At 40.1% G+C, this 22,570-nt stretch overlaps 1 protein-coding gene across 7 annotated transcripts in view; it reads left to right on the top strand.

Annotated features, from left to right (window-relative positions):
* Positions 1-22,570, top strand: part of NTNG1 (netrin G1) — a 429,565-nt gene that overhangs the window by 121,869 nt on the left and 285,126 nt on the right. For all 7 annotated transcript variants that reach the window (XM_073642847.1, XM_073642843.1, XM_073642845.1 and 4 more), the window contains exon 3: positions 13,362-14,002. In XM_073642847.1, coding sequence (XP_073498948.1) covers positions 13,362-14,002 — 641 coding nt within the window. The remainder of the gene's footprint in view (positions 1-13,361; positions 14,003-22,570) is intronic.

The raw sequence follows: 22,570 nt of genomic DNA, 5'->3' as shown, positions 1-22,570 counted from the left end.
AAGGTATCTTTACACAGTTTATAAGAGAATGTGTCACATGCTTTATTAATATTTTCATGGTGGTTCCCTATTGAGAACTTTATTATGGAGAAACGCTGGAAAATAGATTTGCTTGTAATCATAGAAAACTTCTGAGGCTGTCTGAAAAATCAGTTTCCCCGTAATGTTACTTCAATCAGATCCTCGCTTACATAGCCCCTAAAAGGGTTAACTCAAGTTGTTGATGAAAAAAAAAAGCCCTGGAAATGAAAGAGAAAAATGGAAAGTTCACAAGGGCGGCATTAAGGCTGAATTCTTTCATTTTATCTGTTTGCTTTAAAATTCAGTGACATAAAATATGTGTATGAAATATTTAACAGGGAGAGCAGACTTCATTAAAATCTGTAGCCATGAATTTGTGTGTATGTGAAGAGAGGGATTTTGTGTGTGTATTAATATATAACCCTTTCACCCCAGCAGCGGGGGAGAGTTAAACATACTTTAATTAGACAGAAGAAGAAGGCAAAAAATGGAACTAGTTATTACATGAACAAAGAGTATAAACAGCAATGCCCTGTCTGAGGGGTTAGCACCTCCCAAGTGAAAAGAGAAATTGTAGAATATTGAAAATATCTGGCTATGGTAGAAAGAAAAATTAGGAAGGTCGAAAACCTGTCTTAAACATTTGATTGTGTCCTCTGGCCATCAACAGAAGATCTTTGCCAACGATCCAGAAATTCCTGGACAGTCCGTAAAAATAGGACACTTTTTTGCCTTCTCTGTTAGAAAAATTGAAGGCATCAGTGATTTTTTTGAAGCTGAAAAACCCTATTCAGATTACTTTGACTGTAATTGTAGAGTTTCCAGTGAATGCAGCTGATTTCGTCTTATGAGAATTGTGAGCTGTAGATATGTGTCACTTATAATTATCATCATTTGTTATGGTTTTACAATGTGTCCAAAATGTGGTCTATCCATCATTTTTGATAAGCTGTCCAGAAAAATTAAAAACTCAAATTGACAACCCTGCTGCCAGTCAAATGTTTATTCGGCAGACAACTCTCCTGCCTCCCCATACACGTGAATAGTCAAGCATTCATGTTTTGTTTCACAGGTTGAAAGTAAAAATCCTCTGCCAAGCAGCTTTGGCAGCAGCTTAGCTTTCCTGAAAGGTTTGGCTGTTGGAATTCCAGTGGTCCAATCCATCTTTCTCCCAACATCATCTGTTTGGGAAAACATAGAAGTTCCTCATACACATCAGGTGGTCGGCCAATCTCGTTGAAATCTGTTGCTCAGCCGGCTTTCATCTAATGTGTATAGTCTCCTTTAGAAACAATTTTCCAGGTCCAGAAACTTCTTCAACTAATCTTCCTTATCCAGATTTTATTATTTTTATTTTTAACGATTTTCGGCTCAATCTCGAGCCATGGCGACTTTATGGATGAACGATCTGTGGGAAGATGGATCTTGTGCGAGCCTACATAAGTCCACCAGGGTCTTGTCCGCCGTTATCTTGATAGTATCAAGCCATCGGATTGCTGGTCTTCCTCTTCGCTTTGTTCCTTCTATTCTTCCAACTATATCCAAATATATCTTGAAAATAACAATCTCAGAAATATATTGCAAAATTGTAAAGACTTTTTTTAAGTAGTTAAAGCTTTTACGAGAATATGGTAGAAGTAATATAATTAAGTAGCCATATGATGGTGGCGCAGTGGTTAGCACTGCAGCACTGGGGTCCTGGGTTCTAATCCCACCAAGGACAACACCTGCAAGGAGTTTGTATGTTCTTCCCGTGTTTGTGGGTTTCCTTCAGGTTCTCTGGTTTCCTCCCACACTCCAAAGACATCCTGATAGGGAATTCCTGATAGGGAATCTAGATTGTGAGCCCCAATGGGGACAGCAACAATAATGTCTGTGAAGTGCTGTGGAATATGTTAGCACTATATAAAAATAAAGATTATTATTATTATGAATGAATGTAGCATTTAATGAAACAGCAATAGATAACCTGATAGCTTGGCAATATCTGGAGTGGGAAATTGTATGTTTCGGCTTATTACTTTAGAGTAAATTTATCCTTCACTATAGCGCGCTGTCTGGTGCAATGAAGCCTGCTCCATCTGTATTCAGGCTAGCTAGTGGAGGATGCCCACAAAGCTTATTGAACAAGACGGTCCTAGTCCTTGTGATCCAGTGATTCGCTGTGTGACCTACCACGCCTATGATGTGCATTTATTTCATTCCTGCTTTAATGTCTGTCAGCACGTCAGTCCACCCACAGTCCTCGCCCTCCTCACTATAACACCTGCCTCTCATTGATTTTCTTCCCATTTGCTCTGAGATTCTAATTTGCTTGGTATTGATTTCAATAAAAGCATTTTGCTGATGAAATTAGGAGCAAGTAGCCTTCTTTATTTTCTTTTTTTTTTTTTCTTTGCTCCTGAAGGACAATCTCGTCTTTCTTGTCACCTCACTTGTGTCTTCACCCTGACAGTTTTTTAATCTCTTTCCAAGACATGTCAAAACTCATCTCTGGCTTCTTGGTAAGAAAACCCTCCTAGAAGCATTTTATCTGTTGCAGAGCTTCCCTGATGTCCTGTGATGAATAAGCCTACATTCAGCTGAAATCAACACAAGGAAATAGGTTTTCACAAATACAGTTTATCATATCCACAAACTGTGCCCACGTCTGAGATCTCTCGCTGAAGCAAAGTTTGGAAACAACAGTTCATAGACGTCGCTTTCAACCACGATGGCTACAAAATAGTCCTGGTTTATTAAAGTTAAATTTTTTCCCATAACAACCTGTTAAAACTCTGCTTTTATTACTCAAACTGGTCCATAAAATTATGGGACCCCCAAGTTATTCATAAGGTGCATTTGAGGGTCAGTTTTCACAGATGTGATTTAAAGGCGTTTTCCCACAAACAAGTTTGCTTTAAAAATTGGCTCTGACTGACAGTGTATGGAACATACCTCAGCTCCTGGGCAGGGGGGGAAGCAAAAGAGTATACAGATATTACAGTGCGGGATCACAGAGGATTCATTTTGTGAGGTAAAATATTTCACTGCCTGTTTTTAAACAATATTTTACCTCACAAAATGAATCCTCTGCGATCCCCTGCTGTAATATCGGTATACTCTTTTGCTCCCCCCCCTTCCTGCCAAGGAGCTGTGGTATGTTCCATATTCAGTCAGTCACAGACAATTTTTAAAATGAACTTTTGTTAGTGGGAAAAGCCCTTTAAGCTGCACATTACTCTCTCTGGCTGCAGCAATCTTTGGTTTAGCATCATAATCAATTCATTTTTAATTATTTTAATGTTATAAAGAGTCTAAGAGTAAAAAAATGTAAATTGATGTATATTTGAAGTTCGGCATGGACTTCCACCTCAGAATTGAAGCCCACATATCACCTTGGACTGTCTTGTGAAGCCCCAGTAAAAAATAACCTTGGTCTAGAGGAGTTAACTTATCCATTTATTACATACACAGCATACTGATTTGGAAGGGGACTTTACAAGGTTTTATTGCCAAGCTTTTGGAGCAGAAAATGAATGGAAATTCAACATATTTGAGGAGTTTTTGAGATTTGGGGGAGGGTTTGGTGAGTTTTTGTTTAGTTTCCAACAAAACTCCTTAAAAAATGTTGGACTCGATTTATCAAAGTTTATATGCCAGAATTCTGGCATATAAAGCTTTGAAAAGCCACAAACTTTTGGCTCAACTTTAAGCTGTGCTAAAATTTTGGGACTTCTGGGGTTGTGATGGCATTTTGCCCACTTGTGACAAGTTGGGGCTTGACGGGGGCACAGCTATTGTTGCTCTTCAAATTCATGACTAGTAGTGGCGTTCGCTACAGCACAAATTATTCTTCAAGTATTGACTGGAGTAAGATTTGTGGCGAGACGTATATGGTGACGCACGGCACTTGCCAGATGCTCCTGATTCATTAAAAGGTGTACGCCTCATAATAAATCAGGAGACTTGTACTTCACCTCGCCCCTTCATCATCATTAATAAGGGCCATAATGTGCACATAGCCTAAAGGTATGTTAACCTTGAGTTTTTTCAAGAGTTTTTGCATCTGAAACGTTCAAAAATCCTCCTTAAAGGGTACGATCACACTGTGTCCTTTTCAAAAGAATTCCGCCTTGAATCCACTTGAAAAATTTCTGCAAGACTGCCACAAAAATAAATATAGTGCACATTCTTTTGTTATTTCTTTTGATCACTTTGGGGTTCAGAAACTGTGAAGCAATTAAAAGAAGTAGCATGATCATTCTTCGGGCGGGTTCTGCTAGGAAGATGTTCACCACTGGCATCTTCCTGAAGTTACTTCACCTAGAAAACTCATTGGTTCCACTGACAGAACAATGACATCATATGCACATAACCAAAAACTGCTGAAAAAATTCTTGGAAAACTCTTCAAATTAGTTTCTATTGCAAATCCGCGTTGATATACTAAAGGAGTTTGGTATGGTATGCTTTACTATACGTCGTGTGCACACAACGGCTGGAATCCACCTGAAAGAATGCCGAAAAAGTTCTGGAAAAAATGGCCATAATGCATTTGGAAACCCCGGAGCAGTTAAAAGAAGTAACACATTCATTCTTCAGGTGACTTTGATGGAAACCGCCCACTGTCCATAGTACAGGGTGGGCCATTTATATGGATACACCTAAATAAAATGGAATGGTTGGTGATATCAACTTCCTGTTTGTGGCACATTAGTATATGGGAGGGGGAAAACTTATCCAGATGGGTGGTGACCATGGCGGCCATTTTTAAGTCGGCCATTTTGGATCCAACTTTATTTTTTTCAATGGGAAGAGGGTCATGTGACACATCAAACTTATTGAGAATTTCATAAGAAAAACAATGGGTGCTTGGTACTAATATAACTTTATTCTTTCATGAGTTATTTACCAGTTTATGACCACTTATAAAATGTGTTCAAAGTACTGCCCATTGTGTTGGATTGTCAATGCAACCCTCTTTTCCCACTCTTGACACACTGATAGCAACACCACAGAAGAAATGCTAGCACAGGCTTCCAGTATCCGTTGTTTCAGATGCTGCACATCTTATATCTTCACAGCATAGACAGTTGCCCTCAGGTGACCCCAAAGATAAAAGTATAAGGAGGTCAGATCGGGAGAACTTGGTGGCCATTCAACTGGCCCACGACGACCAATCCACTTTCCAGGAAATTGTTCATGTAGGAATGCTCGGACCTGACACCCATAATGTGGTGGTGCACCATCTTGTTGGAAAAACTCAGGGAACGTGCCATCTTCAGTGCATAAAGAGGGCAACACATCATCATGTAGCAATTTCAGATATCCAGTGGCATTGAGGTTTCCAGTGATGAAGAATGGCCCCACTATCTTTCTACCCCATATACCACACCATACCATCAATTTTTGTGTTCCAACAATCTTGGAGAGATCTATCCACTGTGCGTTAGTGTCAGACTAATAGCGGTGGTTTTGTTTGTTAACTTCACCATTCACAAAAAAAGTTTGCCTCATCACTGAACATAATGTTCTGTGTAAACCGAGGGTCCTGTTCCAATTTTTGTTTTGCCCATTCTTCAAATTCAGTGTGCTGATCTGGGTCATCCTTGTTGAGATGCTGCAGCAGCTGGATTTTGTAAGGGTGCCATTTGTGAGTAGCTAATATCTGCCGAAGGGATGTTCGACTGATGCCACTCTCCAGTGACATGCGCTGTGGGCTCTTGCTGAATGAAGCTAGGACAGCCACTGATGTTTATTCATTAGTGACAGTTTTCTTGCGTCCACATTTTGGCAAATCCAACACTGAACCTGTTTCACAAAATTTGGTAAGCCGTTTGCTAACTGTAGCATGGGAGATGGGTGGTCTTGTAGGGTGTTTTGCATTGAAATCTGCTACAATGACCTGGGTACTGCGTTCACCAGACATCATCACAATGTCTATCCGGTCCTCACGTGTTAACCTCTGGGACATGTCAATGGCTGTAAACAAAGAGAAACTTGTAAATTACTCATGAAAGAATAAAGTTACATTAAAGCCAAGCACACCATTGTTTTTCTTATTAAATTCTCAATATGTTTGATGTGTCACATGACCCTCTTCCCATTGAAAAAAATAAAGTTGGATCCAAAATGTCCGACTTAAAAATGGCCGCCATGGTCACCACCCATCTGAAAAAGTTTTCCCCCTCCCATATACTAATATGCCACAAACAGTAAGTTGATATCACCAACCATTCCCATTTTATTTAGGTGTATCCATATAAATGGCCCACCCTGTAGAAACTATCGGTAAAAGGTGTTATCGGCGGAGATGTCACAGAAATAGCTGCAAAATTACCAGCAGTCTTTTTAGGTAAAAAGCTGCTGACTTTTTCCTGTGAAAGATAACTCTACCAACTCCTTCGTCTGAGTATAGGCTATAGGTGTCATGTAGACATAGCCTTTGGGTGGCCAAAAATCATTGAAAAAATGTACTGGAAATTACACAAGAAAAACACTACAAAAACATTACACAAAAGACACTTCGGGAAATAAAACACCAGTTTCCTGAAGTGTCTTTTGCTTGAAAAACTTGGTACCTGAGTTTAAAAGAAGTCGTGTGCACATGCTCCAAGGGTTTGTGCGCACAGAGTTTTTTGAGGGTGTCAAAAACATGAGTTTTATAAGCAAAATGCACTTCAGGAAACTCTCCTGTTTTAAGGAATTTTGGAAGAAGCTTTTATTTTCCTGATGTGTTTCTTGAAGTGATTTTGAAGAGTTTTGAAAAAGTTTTTTTCTTGAAGTCTTTTGCTTGGATAATGCCTAGTTTTCAGCAGAATCTTTTATGACCCTATTCATAGAAGTGACTTACACTTTCTTTTTTTTTTCACTACGCGTTTTTCAAAACCTCTTCAGGAAAAAAAGCTCAAAAAACTTTATGTGCACATACACTAAAGTCCTTCCTTAACATTTGCTATTCTTTTTGATTCCACTTCTTTCTTAGGATCAAACAGCTGACAAAAACATAACTATTTTCTAAAAACAAAAATAAACCTTTGTTTCTTCACCGGTGCCACTGTAGAGGAATTGAACATTTGCTACAGAGTTAACCAGCAGATTACGGTACATATAGTATAAGCAAATACATATCAATAAGAGAGACATGCAATATAAAGATGTGGCCCAAAAATGTCCGAGATAAAACAATTCTTCATTTACTTATCAGCAGGAGGACATAGTCCCTTACCATCAGCCGGAAACCACGCGCTCTTTTACACATTTTTTTGTATTTGAAAAATATCATTGATCAACAAACAAAAATGTAAAAAAAAACTAAATTCTTTATATGTAGGGGTTTCCATTTTATCTGCAGCATTTTTAAATAAATGAATCTGTCAAAAAAGAGTCAAAATGCTCTGTGCGGAGCCAAATAATGTTCTCTAATAAAATATTTCACAGAATATGAAATGTGACTCTGAGCACCCTCTGAGGGATTGTCGTTTTACGCAATTGTTGACTCCAAATGAAAGAATTGGAAACGAGGCCCTTAAAAGAGGTTTTCAAGTGCAAAACCTGTGGGACAGAGTGTACATGTAATGACAGGTAATATGTAAAGACATTATGGAGGAAGAAAACTAGAACCTTTTCTGTAACATACAATATGAGTTACTGATTAGAAATAAAACCTTAAAAGTGGACTGCCCCTTTAACAGGAATCTTAACAATATGAATAATTTATTTTATTGCTTAAAGCACATTTATACTGACTGGTAATCTGTAAGCTTCTAATGTTAAAGGGGTTGTTCATGCTTGACACACAAGTTTGCAGTTACTTCCGACTTCTGAATCCTGACAGTGCGCACACTGCCCACCGATATTTCCGGTGAGAGCAGTCAGTCATCTCTCCCAATACTAGTGACCGCCCGTTCTCACTGCCAATGCTCGTGAATCCTGTTAGGACAGTGTTTCCCAACTCCAGTCCTCAAGACCCACCAACAGGTCAAGTTTTCAGGATTTCCTTAGTATTGCACAGGCCAGACCACCCCATTAAAGACCCATCGTTCATGTTAATTGCGTAATGTCAATGTGTTGAGGGACTGAAAAATGTGCCCAAAAACACTCATATATGGTGCATGAAAAAGCTTATGTGAGTGAAAGAAATCTTGTTTATGTTTCGAAAATTGTCCAGTGTCAATAGAGATTGTTCACTTATTCCGTGATTAGAACGGCAAAAAGGAGGATTTGGAATTTCCAAATAGGAACGGCTTTCAGTCATTGGTTGATTGTGCTTTGAGGTGATTGTTCAGCAGCAGTTGGAACATTACGACAAGTACAAATTTGTGTCATTTTGTTCATCATATTTTTTAAAAATGCTACTGTTCATATAAAACCATGAAATTATCAAACATTTTATTGCTAATTTGGTTACATTTTCCTTGTACAGTATCAATGGGAATGTTTGTATAATACTTCATGAATTTAGGTATTCAAAGTAAATAGTATCAATTTTTGGAACGTTAAAGGCTGTATAGTATGGCCACACATAAAATACTGTGCACAATATTGGGCTCCAGTGTAAGAACATAACTGAATTAGAGTGGGTGCAGAGAAGAGCAACCAAGGTTATTAAGGGAATGGGTGAAATGATATACCAAAACAGGTTATCAAACTTGAGTTTATTCGGTTTGGAAAAATTAAAGTTTTGGGGCAATATTATTACAATGTACAAATATTTGAGGGGGCAGTAAATATATCTTTTCAATGATCTTTTTACACATAGGCTTGTGAAGGGGTCGTCCTCTACAGGAAAGAACGTTTTACCATCATCACAGTGAGTGATTCTTTACTGTAAGAGCAGTGAGATTATGAAACTCTCTGTTACATGATGATGTCATGGTTGATTCATTAAAAAAGTTCCAGAAGGACTTGGATGCCTTTCTTGAAAAACATAATATTACTGGTTATTGGCACTAGATTCTGTGATGGGGCATTGATTAAGGGGAACTGGTCTGATTTCTGTATATGAAGTCAGGAAGGAATTTTCCCCTTTTATGGGGCAATTAGCAACTGCCCCATGAGGTTTTTGCCTTCCTCTGGATCAACATGTTAGGCTATAGGTTGAACCAGATGGACTTATGTCTACCTTCAACCTTAAAGAAGCACTCCTCCCATCATATCATGTAGCACTGTGTACTTACAATTGCTCATTTTGCCTTTCTACCCAGTTAATTATTCTGTTTTCTCTGCTGTATGTGGAAACCGGAAGTTTCTTTCCCTGCATGACTCATTCCCCTCTTCAACTCCTGGCCCAGCTGCTGCCTCTTACCCTCTGCCATAGACTTTTGCAATGACTTATGACTTGTACAGAGAAAATTGACCTCCTGTTTCTACATAGAGCTTAAAAGGATTCAGCTAGTCCGTTTTTAATCACGTGATGTCGTAGACCTAATGGAAAACAGAATAATTATCTGGGTAGAAAGGCAAAATGAGAAATTGTAAGTACAAAGAGCTTGTATAATATAATGACTGGAATATATTAAGAGGATAAAACTTTGATGGGAGTGCTTCTTTAACTTTTAAAACTATGAATATACCTAAACTTCAGAATTACCTGTCTGTGTGAACACAATGCATGATGGTCGATGTTACAATGTAACAATCACTATTAAACCTTTTCATTCACGATTCTTGTCCTGTATAAACACTTGTCTGACTAGTCGCAAGTTACTATAGCATCGTTCATGATTTAATCAATTACATGCTCATGTAAATGAATCCTTACAAACCGTCCTTCCGGTCCTATGATTTTTGTGACAACAGGGTATAAACAAAGAACAATAATAATATCTACCTAATAATAGTTGACTTGTAACATCATGTGATCAGAAAGAGAAACATGATGTATTCCTTTTGAGGGCATAATACATAATTCATCTGTGCACTGCTCGCAATATTACTTACGTGTATGAGTACACAGCTGGATATCACCACAACTACAATGGAAGGGCATTGCCTTTAGTGAGGGAAGAAGCCTAAACATTTAAGCCTTTAATAAGCTATTTAGATTTCATCACAATACACAAAACAAAATTCAGGATATTATATGAATTATATTACAAAACACTTTCATTATTATGGCTCTTATTATGAATTTCTGTCCATTCATGGGGTCTAAGAAATAACAGTCGAATTAGCGGTAGTTCTCAAAACCCCACATCTACAAAAACTATCACTCATAAAAGCGATGTATAAAATGTGGACAGAGAATCTATAAAACTAAAGATGCCCACATATCATGGCCTCATAAATTCCCATTCCGTAGTGAATATCTTGGGAGAAGATTACCATGAACGTAAGAAAATATGGTGAGAAGATATAAAGGTTGAAAAGCTAAATCACCACACATAAATCAATCCAACTATAAGGTGGTTCACAAAATTCAATGTTACCATTACTCACACTATGGTTTCTGAGAAATTAAAGTATTATTTGGCATCTCTACAAAAAAGCATGATGATCCCAGGTATGACCGTTAATGCTATCCTCAAACACCGATACTGATGTATCCCTGTGTCTATGTTCTACATCTAATGAAAAATATCAGAGGAAATAATTCTACTCAGTATGTTGTCTGCTAATTAATTAAATCAACCACCTTGTTTCAATCAGTGAGTTGTGTCTGTTGTAGAAGAAGTATTTTTTTTCTTTTTTATATATATATATTTTTTTATATAATAGTACTAGTTGAGTAATTTTACAACCCCCCCCCACCTCCTACTGTTGTGTACATACGGGAAAAACAAAATGTCATTGTTTAATAAAAATATAATGGAAGATTCACGTAAGGATCAATATGCTGTCTCTGTTCTTTTTCAACACAATTTATTTATAAAGGCGTCTTGTAAATAAAGCATCAGGATCAGAATCTGCTTGTTCGGCCTCCTCTGGAGAGAGCTAATTGCCACTGATCTTTTTAAAGGCATTCTCGCATTGCTGAAACTTCAGTTTGGTTTGAGATGCAGAACGCTTTGGCCGCTGTTCCTATAATACTGATACACTGAGGAAACAAAAGAAGAAAGAGAGAGGTGTCCTATTTGTCAAAAAGAAATTTTCTGGTGATTACTACAAATAGGAAACCTGCTTAAATTTAAGATTTATTTAGAATGGCATCAAGCGCTTTGTGTCTTTTCAGAAAATCATGGTCTGTGGGCACAGTTTGCTATGAAAAAACAAAATCATTCATTACTCACCATCCCCCCCGTCCATTGCTGAGCCTCTTCTGCTGCTCTCAGTGTCTGGTGTTGGCTGGAACGCTATCGTCATGTTGACAGGAGCAGAAACCAATCAGTAAGCTCAATGGCTCTGCCCATGTAGGCGGAGCACTCCGCTAAGTACCGCTGGACTCACTGATTGGCTGCCATGCTGTCGACGTGACGGTAGAGCAGTAGCCAATACTGGATACCAGACGCTGTAGTTGAGACTCAGTGCTGGACCCGGGGACGGTGAGTAAAGACTGCTTTGTTTTTTTACACATCTGCTGCCGAGGACCAAGATTTTCTGAAAGAGGACAACCCCTTTAAGTAATTGCGAGTTGGAAAGCAAGAACTGAACTCAGCATGGTTGGCAGTGAATTCGGAAAGTACAGTATGTTGAAGGGAAAAATAGACAAATGTCAACCCTATCACCTTTAATATTAATCTATCATTCAAAGGGGTTGTCCTATCTGGGTCATTTATGACATAGCAACAGTATGTGCCATAAATGTCTTTTAGATCTATCTCAAGAATGGGGCCCTATTAAATGCTATGAGGAAAGTAGAGGATGTCATGCATGCAGAACTTCCTCTATTTAATCTCTGTAAGGTCATAAATTTTCAAGCATCCACAATTTTCAGTAATTCCATGGAAATGAATGGAGAGCGTCGCCAATTCATGGAAATATTCGCCACATGACATGGCACAGTTCTTTAAAGGGTTATTCTCATTTTCATAGATGGATATTGTCAGTGCATGTAAAACCAAGCACTTTGCATTTTACTGCTTATTAAAATTTACAGCCAACCTTGAGACATTAACACTTTTCTTTTGTGTACAGCACGTTGACTTGTTGCATTGGAGAGCGACCACCTTTGCTGCCTAGCTCGTAAGCACGGTGATGAAACTGACCGAGATTAGGCTGAAACGGCACGCTCCAGTAATCCTTGCCAGCTTCAAAACAGTGCTTAAAAGCTCAATGGAAAGGAGTTTGTAAGCACTGTGCATGTTCTGCTGTCTAGAAGGAGTGGTCAGTATCCAAGGCAACAAGCTGTAAACAAAAGAAATGTGGCAATACTGAAAATTTTATTAAGTAATAAATTTTAAAACTACTTGCATTTCCAAGCACTATCTGACAATAGCCATTTATAAAGATGGGAATAACCCTTTAAGATAGATTTGGTCCTAGGTGTGAGTCCTGCATCAATCATACACAAGTGGCTTATCGTGGCGATTTTGGCGATTTTGCAATAAATGTACATTGGAAATAAATCTAGGACACTGATTCATCATTTGCTTTTTTTTTAAATCACTTTTCCTTTTTTTGTCTTGTGGTATTCGCTGAAGTTTATTGTGCCAAATTCACCAAACTGGTTCACGTAGTTCATGAATTTTGTGCAGTGTCAAAAATCGGCTTTTTTTCCTGTCACTAACCATTTTTTCGACTTTTTAAGCAAAAAAAAGTTTCATCTTTTTTTAAAGTGTCACAAAAATTGGAGTTTTTGCTTGATGTGCATAAAATCACTCCAGGAGGGTACTGGACTGAAGTTGCTCAAAAGTTTGTGAATTTTTGAAAAGTAGTATATAAACAATTATCTAAAAACATCTGGAATCACTAAACTACACCTACAAAACAAAAACAACAAAAAAGACATATAAAATAGACTTAAAAAAATCCGCAAATAGAACAGTGAACTGGGTGCAAACAAAAAAGGTGCAAAACACACAAAACTACACAAAAAACAGACGCAAAAGCAACGATAAAGCCAGGCCTAGGTATATATTGTTTGTTAATTGTTTTGAGAAGTATTCTGGAGTGAGAAGTACACGATCAGATAGTGTTATGAGACTTTAGATTACCTTGTGTTACATTGCAGTTTTGTAATCAAAGAAAGTGACATTTTAGCCTCCAAATGCATCATTTTGATATTTGCTGTGATATCCATTATCTCCTACTAAACATAATATTAATGATTTTAGATCAAGATTAGTTTGGAAATTAGACCTTCTGGAAAATCATGTTGGTTCGTTATCACTCTTAATATATTTTCTTCTTGTGGTTTATTCCCCATGATCACCATGATAGCTTTATTTGGTGAATATAACCATGTTTCTATCATTGCAGGGTAATCCGTACATGTGCAACAATGAATGTGATGCCAGCACGAAGGAGCTCGCGCACCCTCCCGAACTCATGTTTGATTCTGAAGGCAGAAATCCCAGCACTTTTTGGCAGTCTGTGACATGGAAGCACTATCCCACTCCCCTACAGATCAATATAACATTGTCTTGGAACAAGACGATTGAGCTTACCCAAAACATAGCAATTACCTTTGAGTCTGGAAGACCTGAGAAAATGATCTTGGAAAAATCTCTGGATTATGGTATAACATGGCAGCCCTACCAGTTTTATGCTGCCGATTGCTTGGATGCATTTCGAATGGAGCCTAAATCAGTGAAAGACTTGTCTTCAAGTACTGTCCTAGACATTATATGCACAGAAGAATATTCCACTGGATACGCAGCACATGCTAAAACTATATCTTTTGAGATTAAGGATCGTTTTGCAATATTTGCTGGACCACGTCTTCATAATATGGCTTCGCTCTACAGTCAACTGGACACCACCAAAAACCTTCGGGATTTCTTTACAGTGACTGATTTAAGGATTAGGCTTCTTAAACCAGCAACAGGAGCCACTTTTGTGGATGAAAGGAATCTAGGAAGATATTTCTATGCTATATCAGATATCAAGATTTACGGCAGGTAAAAATGTATATGTGAAATTTAATGTATGTTCTGATCTGTTACTTTGTAAAGCATTTTTTCCCATCCCCTGAAGAATGGACATAGATAAGGAGGAGCATCCGAGATGTTGGGGGGTCAACCAAAAATAACTTTCTCTTACCCAAGGATTTAGATAAGGGCAGCAAACTAATGGTTCACCATAGGTAAAGGAAATTCAACATAAGAAAACCAACAGCTCACCACACCTGTAATGGTTTCATCCAGGTTGCTCGGCAGCTTGATCAGAGCTTGTCAACTTAATTCAGAGAAAAGACAGCACTCCGTCCTTCTTGAGAAAACTCTGTGTTTATTCCATAAAACCATTGAACACAGGTCATCAAACATCTGACTCGTTTCAGAAGTAAACTTCCTTATACATAGCTGAATAAGGAAATTTGAATAAGGCTACAAATATGGAAGTTTACTTCCAAAACGCGTCAGATGTTTGAGGATCTGTGTTTAGTGGTTTTAGCACACATGGAATAAAGTTACAATAAACACAGAGTTTTCTCAAGAAGGACGGAGTGCTGGCATTTCTCTTACTAGATGAAGGAAAGTTTTGAGTACGGATCTGTTTCACTGGCTTTTGTTAGTCTCTACCCTTCCTATAATTCTTCACCCCATTATAGGAATACACAAGTACATTGAGTAATTCAAGACTCAGTATGTTGTGTATACACAAATCCAATGTATTTGCCCTCCATATATCTGTAATAGTGTTATTCATTGTTTAAGCATAAGACACACTGCGTGTTGGATATAACGTCTTCCCATACAATACCCTGGACAGGTAAGAGAATAAATACAAGCAGCATATCCTCCCGTCTCATGGGTGCATGTTCCTGCCAAGCGAGGATTAACAGCTTATCTAGGTATGCTCTGTGGATGGATTCAGGACCTGAACAAAATGTTTCATGCCGAACACTAAAATCGCTGTCTTTCCCATCAGGGTGGGATTAAATTCTGGAGAGCCTTTTTTTTGCAACGGGGGACTGGACAGATAACAAGGATTAGCTGCTATGATACTACAGGCTGGAAACAGCCCATTAAAATATACGAGCTATCAAAATTAGCCCTTTCACTGCCAGATGAGCAACACATTGCAGAATTATCAAATCGTACTTTAGTCGGCAAGCGGCTTAGGTAGGATAATGAAATTAGTGTGTTAATTGCATGGAAAATGAAAATAATGTTCAGTTAACTAGATATTTAGTTAAATGTGTGAAATTTCAGAGGTGAATATATAAGTATGAATAGAACATCGGAGGTATAATAGGCACAGGAGACACCAGTCATTTTAATATTTTAAAAGGGGTGAAAATTGAAGAGGCTGGGAAAAAAATAAAATAAAAGCAAAATTCAGGAGAAGAAGCATAAACTAAGATGCGTGTACTTTGGCTTGTTTACCTGCACCTTGTCTCTAAAAGACAAGTGTTATGGAGTTATAAACTTTGGTCTGTATTTATTTATTTTACTCACTTAATGTATATAGCCCCATTAATTCCACATCGCTTTACAGACATCATAGGCGCTGTCCCCATTGGGCTCACAATCTAGATTCCCTATCAGTATGTCTTCGGTGTGGGGCAGGAAACCCCGGAGTACTCAGAGGAAACCCACGCAAAAAAAGGGGGAAAAGATACAAACTCCTGCAGATGTTGTCTTTGGTGGGCATTGCAAAACAACAGTGCTAACCACTGAGCCACCATGCTGCCCTACTATTAATCAGTTACCTATGAAAAGAGAAGCGCTACCCAGACTTTGACCATTATTTGGAAAGAAAGTCATCCTACTTACCCCTCAAGCCCTTATCATGCTCTTGCATGTTGCAAGAGCTGTGCGCCTCTGGCAAAAATGTTATACTGATCAGGATTGGAGTACATTTCTGGAGTAATTTATGCAAAAGTGATGTAACTTTTCATGAATTTGACACGCTGACTTACCCATGCCATGCCCCACCCATACCCATATACACTGATGAGTACCCAATTGAATACTTGTGGGTAAAGTTGAAGAAAAATCTGTATACATACCCAAGTGAGTCGACCAGTATGCACCAACTTTGGGAATGTGTAGAAGAGACCTGGGATCAGATTTCGGTCGAGAAATGCTTGAATCTGATCTAGAGCATGCCCAGAAGGCTTCAGGAAGTATTGAAAGCCAAAGGTGGACTTACAAAATAATAAAAATTAAAATTTAGATTTTTAGGAGCAAAAGAGTAACAATGCAGTGATATGACAAGAATCTGCATAACTAATCATATGCTAAATAGTTGAAAGTCAAGTTTATGCATGTGATAGCCAAGAGGATTGTCTATAAAATGATGGTAGTCTCACGTTCAAAGCAGTAGTTGATGGTGAGATATGGAGCCTGGAAGTCAAAAGTTCAAAATATTGTTACCCTTTTGCTCATCAGTGTATTGCTGTAGCTGGCTGGGTCTGGTATGAAAACACCAAAAGTTGTGAATTTTACAAAACTTCCGAGTTGCACAAAATGAATGTGGCTTATTAAGGTGTTATGGTAGAATTCTGATGTAAAAATCCTAATGAATCTGCTCGTATATGCCTATAGAATGCCATAGACCCAGCCAATGTAAAATTGGCTGAATTCATATATATATATACATATATATATATATATATATACATATAATGTACATATATATATGTATATATAGTGTGAAAAAGTGAATAAAGCTGCAAAGTAAGTAAGAATGCTTTAAAAAATAGAAGTGTTAATAGTTTTTTTTTATTAATTAGCAAACTGCAAAGTAAACGAACAAAAGTGAAATCTAAACCAAATCAATTTTTGGTGTAGCTGCATCCAGTCTTCTAGGTACACTTGCATACAGTTTTCTAAGGAATTTGGCAGGGAGGTTGTTCCAAACATCTGGGAGAACTAATCACAGATATTCTGTGGATGTCGCTTCTGAAAATCCTTCTGTCTCTTCATGTAATCCCAGACAGACTTGATGATGTGAAGATCAGATCAGATGTGGTGCCATATCACCACTTCCAGGACTTCCTTGTTGTTCTATACAATGAAGATAGTTCTTAATTTATTTATTTTACTTGCTTATGTATTGCCATTAATTCCACAGCGCTTTACAGACATCATCATGGTCCTCATTGGGGCTGAGAATCGAAATCTTCGCATTTTGTTAATTGGTAAAAATAAACTAGAAACTTTTTTGTTTTTTAAAACATTTTTATTTTGCAGCATTTTTTCCACTCGTCCCCTAAAACTTTTGCATAATACCGTATAAATTCATATATATATATATTTATATATATGTATATCATTACACATATGTTTATGTATTATATGTACAGTGGCATGTAAAACTTTGGACGCCCCTGGTCAAAATTACTGTTATTGTGAACAGTTAAGCAAGTTGAAGATGAAATGATCTCTAAAAGGCCGATGCTAAATTTTGGGCACCCTTGGAGATTTGTGTGCTCAGATAACTTTGACCAAGGTTTCAGACCTTAATTAGACTGTTAGGGTTATGGCCCGTTCACTATTATCGTTAGGAAAGGTCAGGTGATGCAAATTTCCCAGCTTTATAAAAACCCAGCCTCTTCTAACCTTGTGCCAAAAAACTGCAGCAATGGGTTCTTCTAAGCAGCTGCCTAGTAGTGTTGAGCGAACATGCTCGACACTGCTCGGTACTCGCCCGAGCATCACGCTACTCGGGATGTTCGGCGAGCACCGAGCATTTCCGGGTTAGTCGGGTGGGAGCTCGGGTCTCCTCCGCCCTGCATGTTTGGCGCTCTTTACAGAGGCAATGAACATGCAGGGATTGCCAGCCAGTCACTGTAATGCCGCAGCCAGGTTGGTTGTGGGCATTACATTGATTGGCTGGCCGCACAGCGTCACCTCGAGTATTTAAAACCGGGACACAGTCGCTCCGGATCAGCTAGTGTAGGGAAAGCGCTGCTGAGCTAGGGAGAGATTTATACCGCAAAATGGTTAGTGTAGGGTCTGTAAAGGCTGCCAAATCAAACAAACAGTCCTTCTCAGGACTAATATCCATCTCAAATATCAGGCAGGCAGGCTGTATAGGAGACGCAGTGGTTATACCAGCAAACGCTGCATTACAGTCCTGTGTGCTCCTGTTGCTGAAATTTCTGGACTTAGCTCCAGGTCCTGGGGGGCCAGGAAAAATCCTTTTTTTTTTTATGTAAATCCTCTTTTTTTTTTCCTCCTTCACACTGTACAAATACCCGTCTTATTAACCTTTTGGTGTCTCCCCCCCCCCAAAAAAAAAAAAAGTGTGTCTGTGACAGTTCAAACACAAATATATCTGTTTAAAATAGTCTGGTGTAGGACAGAGAAACAGAAGTGTGGTTTTGCAATTCCACGGTTCAAACCTCTGTATTATCCACTTTGGGGCCATTTTTACCTAAAAAAAACAGTTTGAGTGTGTTGCTCACTGTTCAGCCGCAAATATATATATTGAAAAAAGTCTGGTATACACCAGTAAATTATAACTGTGGTTTTGCTGTTCCACGGTAAAAAATCTCTATTATCCTGCTTTTGGCATTTTTTGCCGTAAAAAAAAAACAGTAATAGTGTCTCCCTGATTTTTCAGACACAAATATATCTGTTTAAAATAGTCTGGTGTAGGCCAGAGAAACAGAAGTGTGGTTTTGCAGTTCCACGGTTCAAACCTCTGTATTATCCACTTTTGGGCCATTTGTACCTAAAAAAAAACAGTTTGAGTGTGTCGCTCACTGTTCAGCTGCAAATATATATATTTAAAAAAGTCTGGTATGCACCAGTAAATTATAACTGTGGTTTTGCTGTTCCACGGTAAAAAATCTCTATTATCCTGCTTTTGGCATTTTTTGCCGTAAAAAAAAACTGTAATAGTGTTTCCCTGATTGTTCAGACTTAACTATATCTGTTGAAAATAGTCTGGTGTAGGCCCAAGAAATAGAAGTGTGGTTTTGCAGTTCCACGGGTCAAATCTCTGTATTATCCTGCTTTTGCCATTTTTTGCCGTAAAGAAAAACAGTAATAGTGTCTCCTGATTGTTCAGACACAAATATATCTGTTGAAAATAGTCTGGTGTAGGCCCGAAAAATAGAAGTGTGGTTTTGCAGTTCCACGGGTCAAATCTCTGTATTATCCTACTTTTGCCATTTTTTGACGTAAAGAAAAACAGTAATAGTGTCTCCTGATTGTTCAGACACAAATATATCTGTTGAAAATAGTCTGATGTAGGTCCGAGAAATAGAACTGTGGTTTTGCAGTTCCACGGGTCAAATCTCTGTATTATCCTGCTTTTGGCATTTTTTGCCGTAAAGAAAAACAGTAATAGTCTCTCCTGATTGTTCAGACACAAATATATCTGTTGAAAATAGTCTGGTGAAGGCCAGAGAAATAGAAGTGTGGTTTTGCAGTTCCACGGTTCAAACCTCTGTATTATCCACTTTTGGGCCATTTTTACCTTAAAAAACCCAGCTTGAGTGTGTTGCTCACTGTTCAGCCGCAAATATATCTATTTAAAATTGTCTGGTATACCCCAGTAAACAATAACTGTGGTTTTGCCATTCCACGGTAAAAATTCTCTATTATTCAGCTTTTGGTATTTTTTCCATAAAGAAAAACAGTAATAGTTTCTCCCTGATTGTTCAGATTGTTTAAAAGAGTCGGGTGTAGGCCAGAGTAATAGAACTGTGGTTTTCCTCTTCCACAGTTCTAATCTACTTTTTATTACCCTTTTTCCATTGATAGTGCGAGTGTAAGCTATTTTACTTCCTTTACAATGGGCAAGGCGCGTGGCAAGGGACGTGGAACTGGACGTTCTGGTGATGGTGCGTGCAGAGGACGGGGCCGTGGCCAAGGTGAAAATGTGCCACAACCAACAGCCACATCTTCTCGCTCCCACTCCTTGACTGAATTACTAGGGAAGCACAGAACAACACTAGTATTGCGAACTGATCAGTGTGAACAGGTTATTAATTGGATAGCAGATAATACTTCCAGTTTCCTGGGCACCACAACCTCCGGTCTGTCTTCCACACGGTCAAATCTTAGTAGCCGTGAGTCTCGACCGCATACTCCTTCTCACCCTGATGCTCCTTCCTCCCACCATGCCGAGTGTCGTCAGACAGCAACTGATCCCACACTTGGACACTCGGAAGAGCTGTTCACTGGTCCATTTCCAGATCTCTGCCCCTCGCCTGCTTCGCTTGAAGTGGTGGAAGAGGAGATCCCATGTAGCGATGCCCAAATATTTGAACAGCCACGACCACAGGAAGTCGATGCTGGCAATTTGTCACAAGAGGTGGACGATGACGAGACACAATTGCCAGGAAGTGAGGAGGAGGATCGTGGTGCGCAAGTGGAAGAGGAGGAGTTGGTGGATGATCTAGTAACTGACCCAATGTGGCAGGAGGACATGCAGAGCGAGGTCAGCAGCACAAAGGGTGAGGGAGGCCGAGTACCCCAACAGGCAGGAAGAAGCAGTGTGGTGGCCGCACACAGAAGGCAGGCAACAGTTCCCCGTAGCACCAACATGAGGGACGTTGCCAGTACGACCTGTAGGTCTTCCAGAGTCTGGAATTTTTTTAAAGACTCTGCTGATAACCCCAAAAAGGCCATTTGTACCACCAGCCATGCCAGCATCAGCAGGGGTGACAAAACTACCAGCCTGACCACCACCAGCAAGATCAGGAACATGGCAGAAAAGCACCCGACTTTGTGGGGCGAACCCCAGGGTCCACGACCAGTGTCAGTGGGTGTCACCACTGCTTCTTCCGCTGTTGTGCGTGCAATAGAACCCCCTGTTGTGTGTGCAAGGCAATCCCCTGTCCATACTGCAGGCAAAGATGCCCCCTCCTCTCAGTCTTCACTTGTTATGGCAGTTTCTCAAGAAACAGCATCAACGTCCATGTCCACGTCCCACCGCTGCGTTCAATTGTCCATATCCCAGACCTTTGAGCGAAAGCGGAAATTCGCAGCTAATGCTCCACAGGCCACAGTCCAAAATTCGCACATTTCACGACTGCTTGCTTTGGAAATGCTGCCTTTTAGGCTGGTGGAGACGGAACCCTTCCGCAACCTTATGGCGGTGGCCGTCCCTCGGTACTTGGTCCCCAGCTGACACTATTTTGCCCGGTGTGCCATCCCCGCACTACACAAGCACGTGTCCCAAAACATCTGCCGTGCCCTCAACAACGCAGTTACTGAGAGAGTCCACCTGACAACGGACACGTGGACAAGTGCTTGTGGCCAGGGACGGTACATCTCCCTGACGGCACACTGGGTAAACATAGTGGAAGCCGGGACCCAGTTGGACCTTGGGACAGAACACATCCTCCTCACACCGAGGATTGCGGGCCTTATGTCAGTCAGAGTTGCCCCCACAGTGTACAGCTCCTGCGCATCATCCTCCTCCTCCTCCTCATGTTCAGCCTCCATCTCAGATATCACCACATCAGTTACAAGCTGGAAGCACTGCAGTACTGCCTCCGCCAAGCGGCAACAGGCTGTGCTGAAACTCATAAGCTTAGGTGAGAAACCTCACACTGCTTGTGAGTTGTGGACAGCTGTGAAAGAGCAGGCAGATCTGTGGCAGAGACCGCTGAACCTATATCCAGGCATGGTCGTGTCTGACAATGGCCGTAACCTGGTGGCGGCTCTGAGGCGATGCGAGATCACACACGTACCATGCCTGGCTCATGTGCTTAACCTTGTGGTTCAGCGGTTTCTTAAATCATACCCCGAGTTGCCAGATCTGCTCGTCAAAGTACGCCGCCTGTCAGCTCATTTTCACAAGTCGACTACAGCTTCCGCCGCCCTTGCTGTGTTGCAGCAGCGTTTGCAGCTTCCGTCACACCGACTGGTGTGTGATATCCCCACACGTTGGAACTCTACCCTCCACATGTTGCAAAGGAGTTGTGAGCAGAAGAGAGCAGTTGTGGAGTACCAGCTGCAACAAGGCCGTTGATATTCAGGTCAGACTCCACACATAAGACCTCAGGAGTGGACCTGGATGTCTGACATATGTACCATCTTGACAAACTTTAAGGAGTCCATCAAGATGGTGAGTGGCGATGACGCCATCATTAGCGTCAGCATTCCACTTGTCTGTCTTTTGCAACGCTCTCTGCAGAGAATTAAAGAGGAGGCATTGCAGCCCGAGTATGATGAGATGGATCAAGAAGCCGTAGCGGTCGATTACTTACAGCCCAGCCTCATCTCATCCCAACGTGCATTGGGGGACAATGAGGGAGAGGAGGAGGAGGAAGAGGAGGATGAACAGGAGCTTGTATCAAGCGCTGTAGACGGTAGTATCTGTACAACTGTCATACCGTCGGTTCAGCGTGGGTGGCCTGAGGACAGGGGGGAGGAGGAGGAGAGCATGGTCAGTCGTCATCTTGGTGAGGACACGGAAGTCTTGCCCGTTACCAGTCTGGCACGCATTGGCTGACTTTATGTTACGCTGCCTTAACCGTGACCCTCGCGTTGTCAAAATGTTGGGTGACAGTCATTACTGGTTGGTGACACGTTTAGACCCCCGCTACAAGGAGAACT

Source organism: Phyllobates terribilis, unplaced genomic scaffold (assembly GCF_046119375.1).
Source record: "Phyllobates terribilis strain yellow unplaced genomic scaffold, ASM4611937v1 Scaffold_8__6_contigs__length_399053987, whole genome shotgun sequence".
In the NCBI taxonomy this organism is placed as follows: domain Eukaryota; kingdom Metazoa; phylum Chordata; class Amphibia; order Anura; family Dendrobatidae; genus Phyllobates; species Phyllobates terribilis.
Note: the sequence above shows the minus strand (reverse complement) of the source record. Positions and strands in the feature narration are given on the sequence as shown.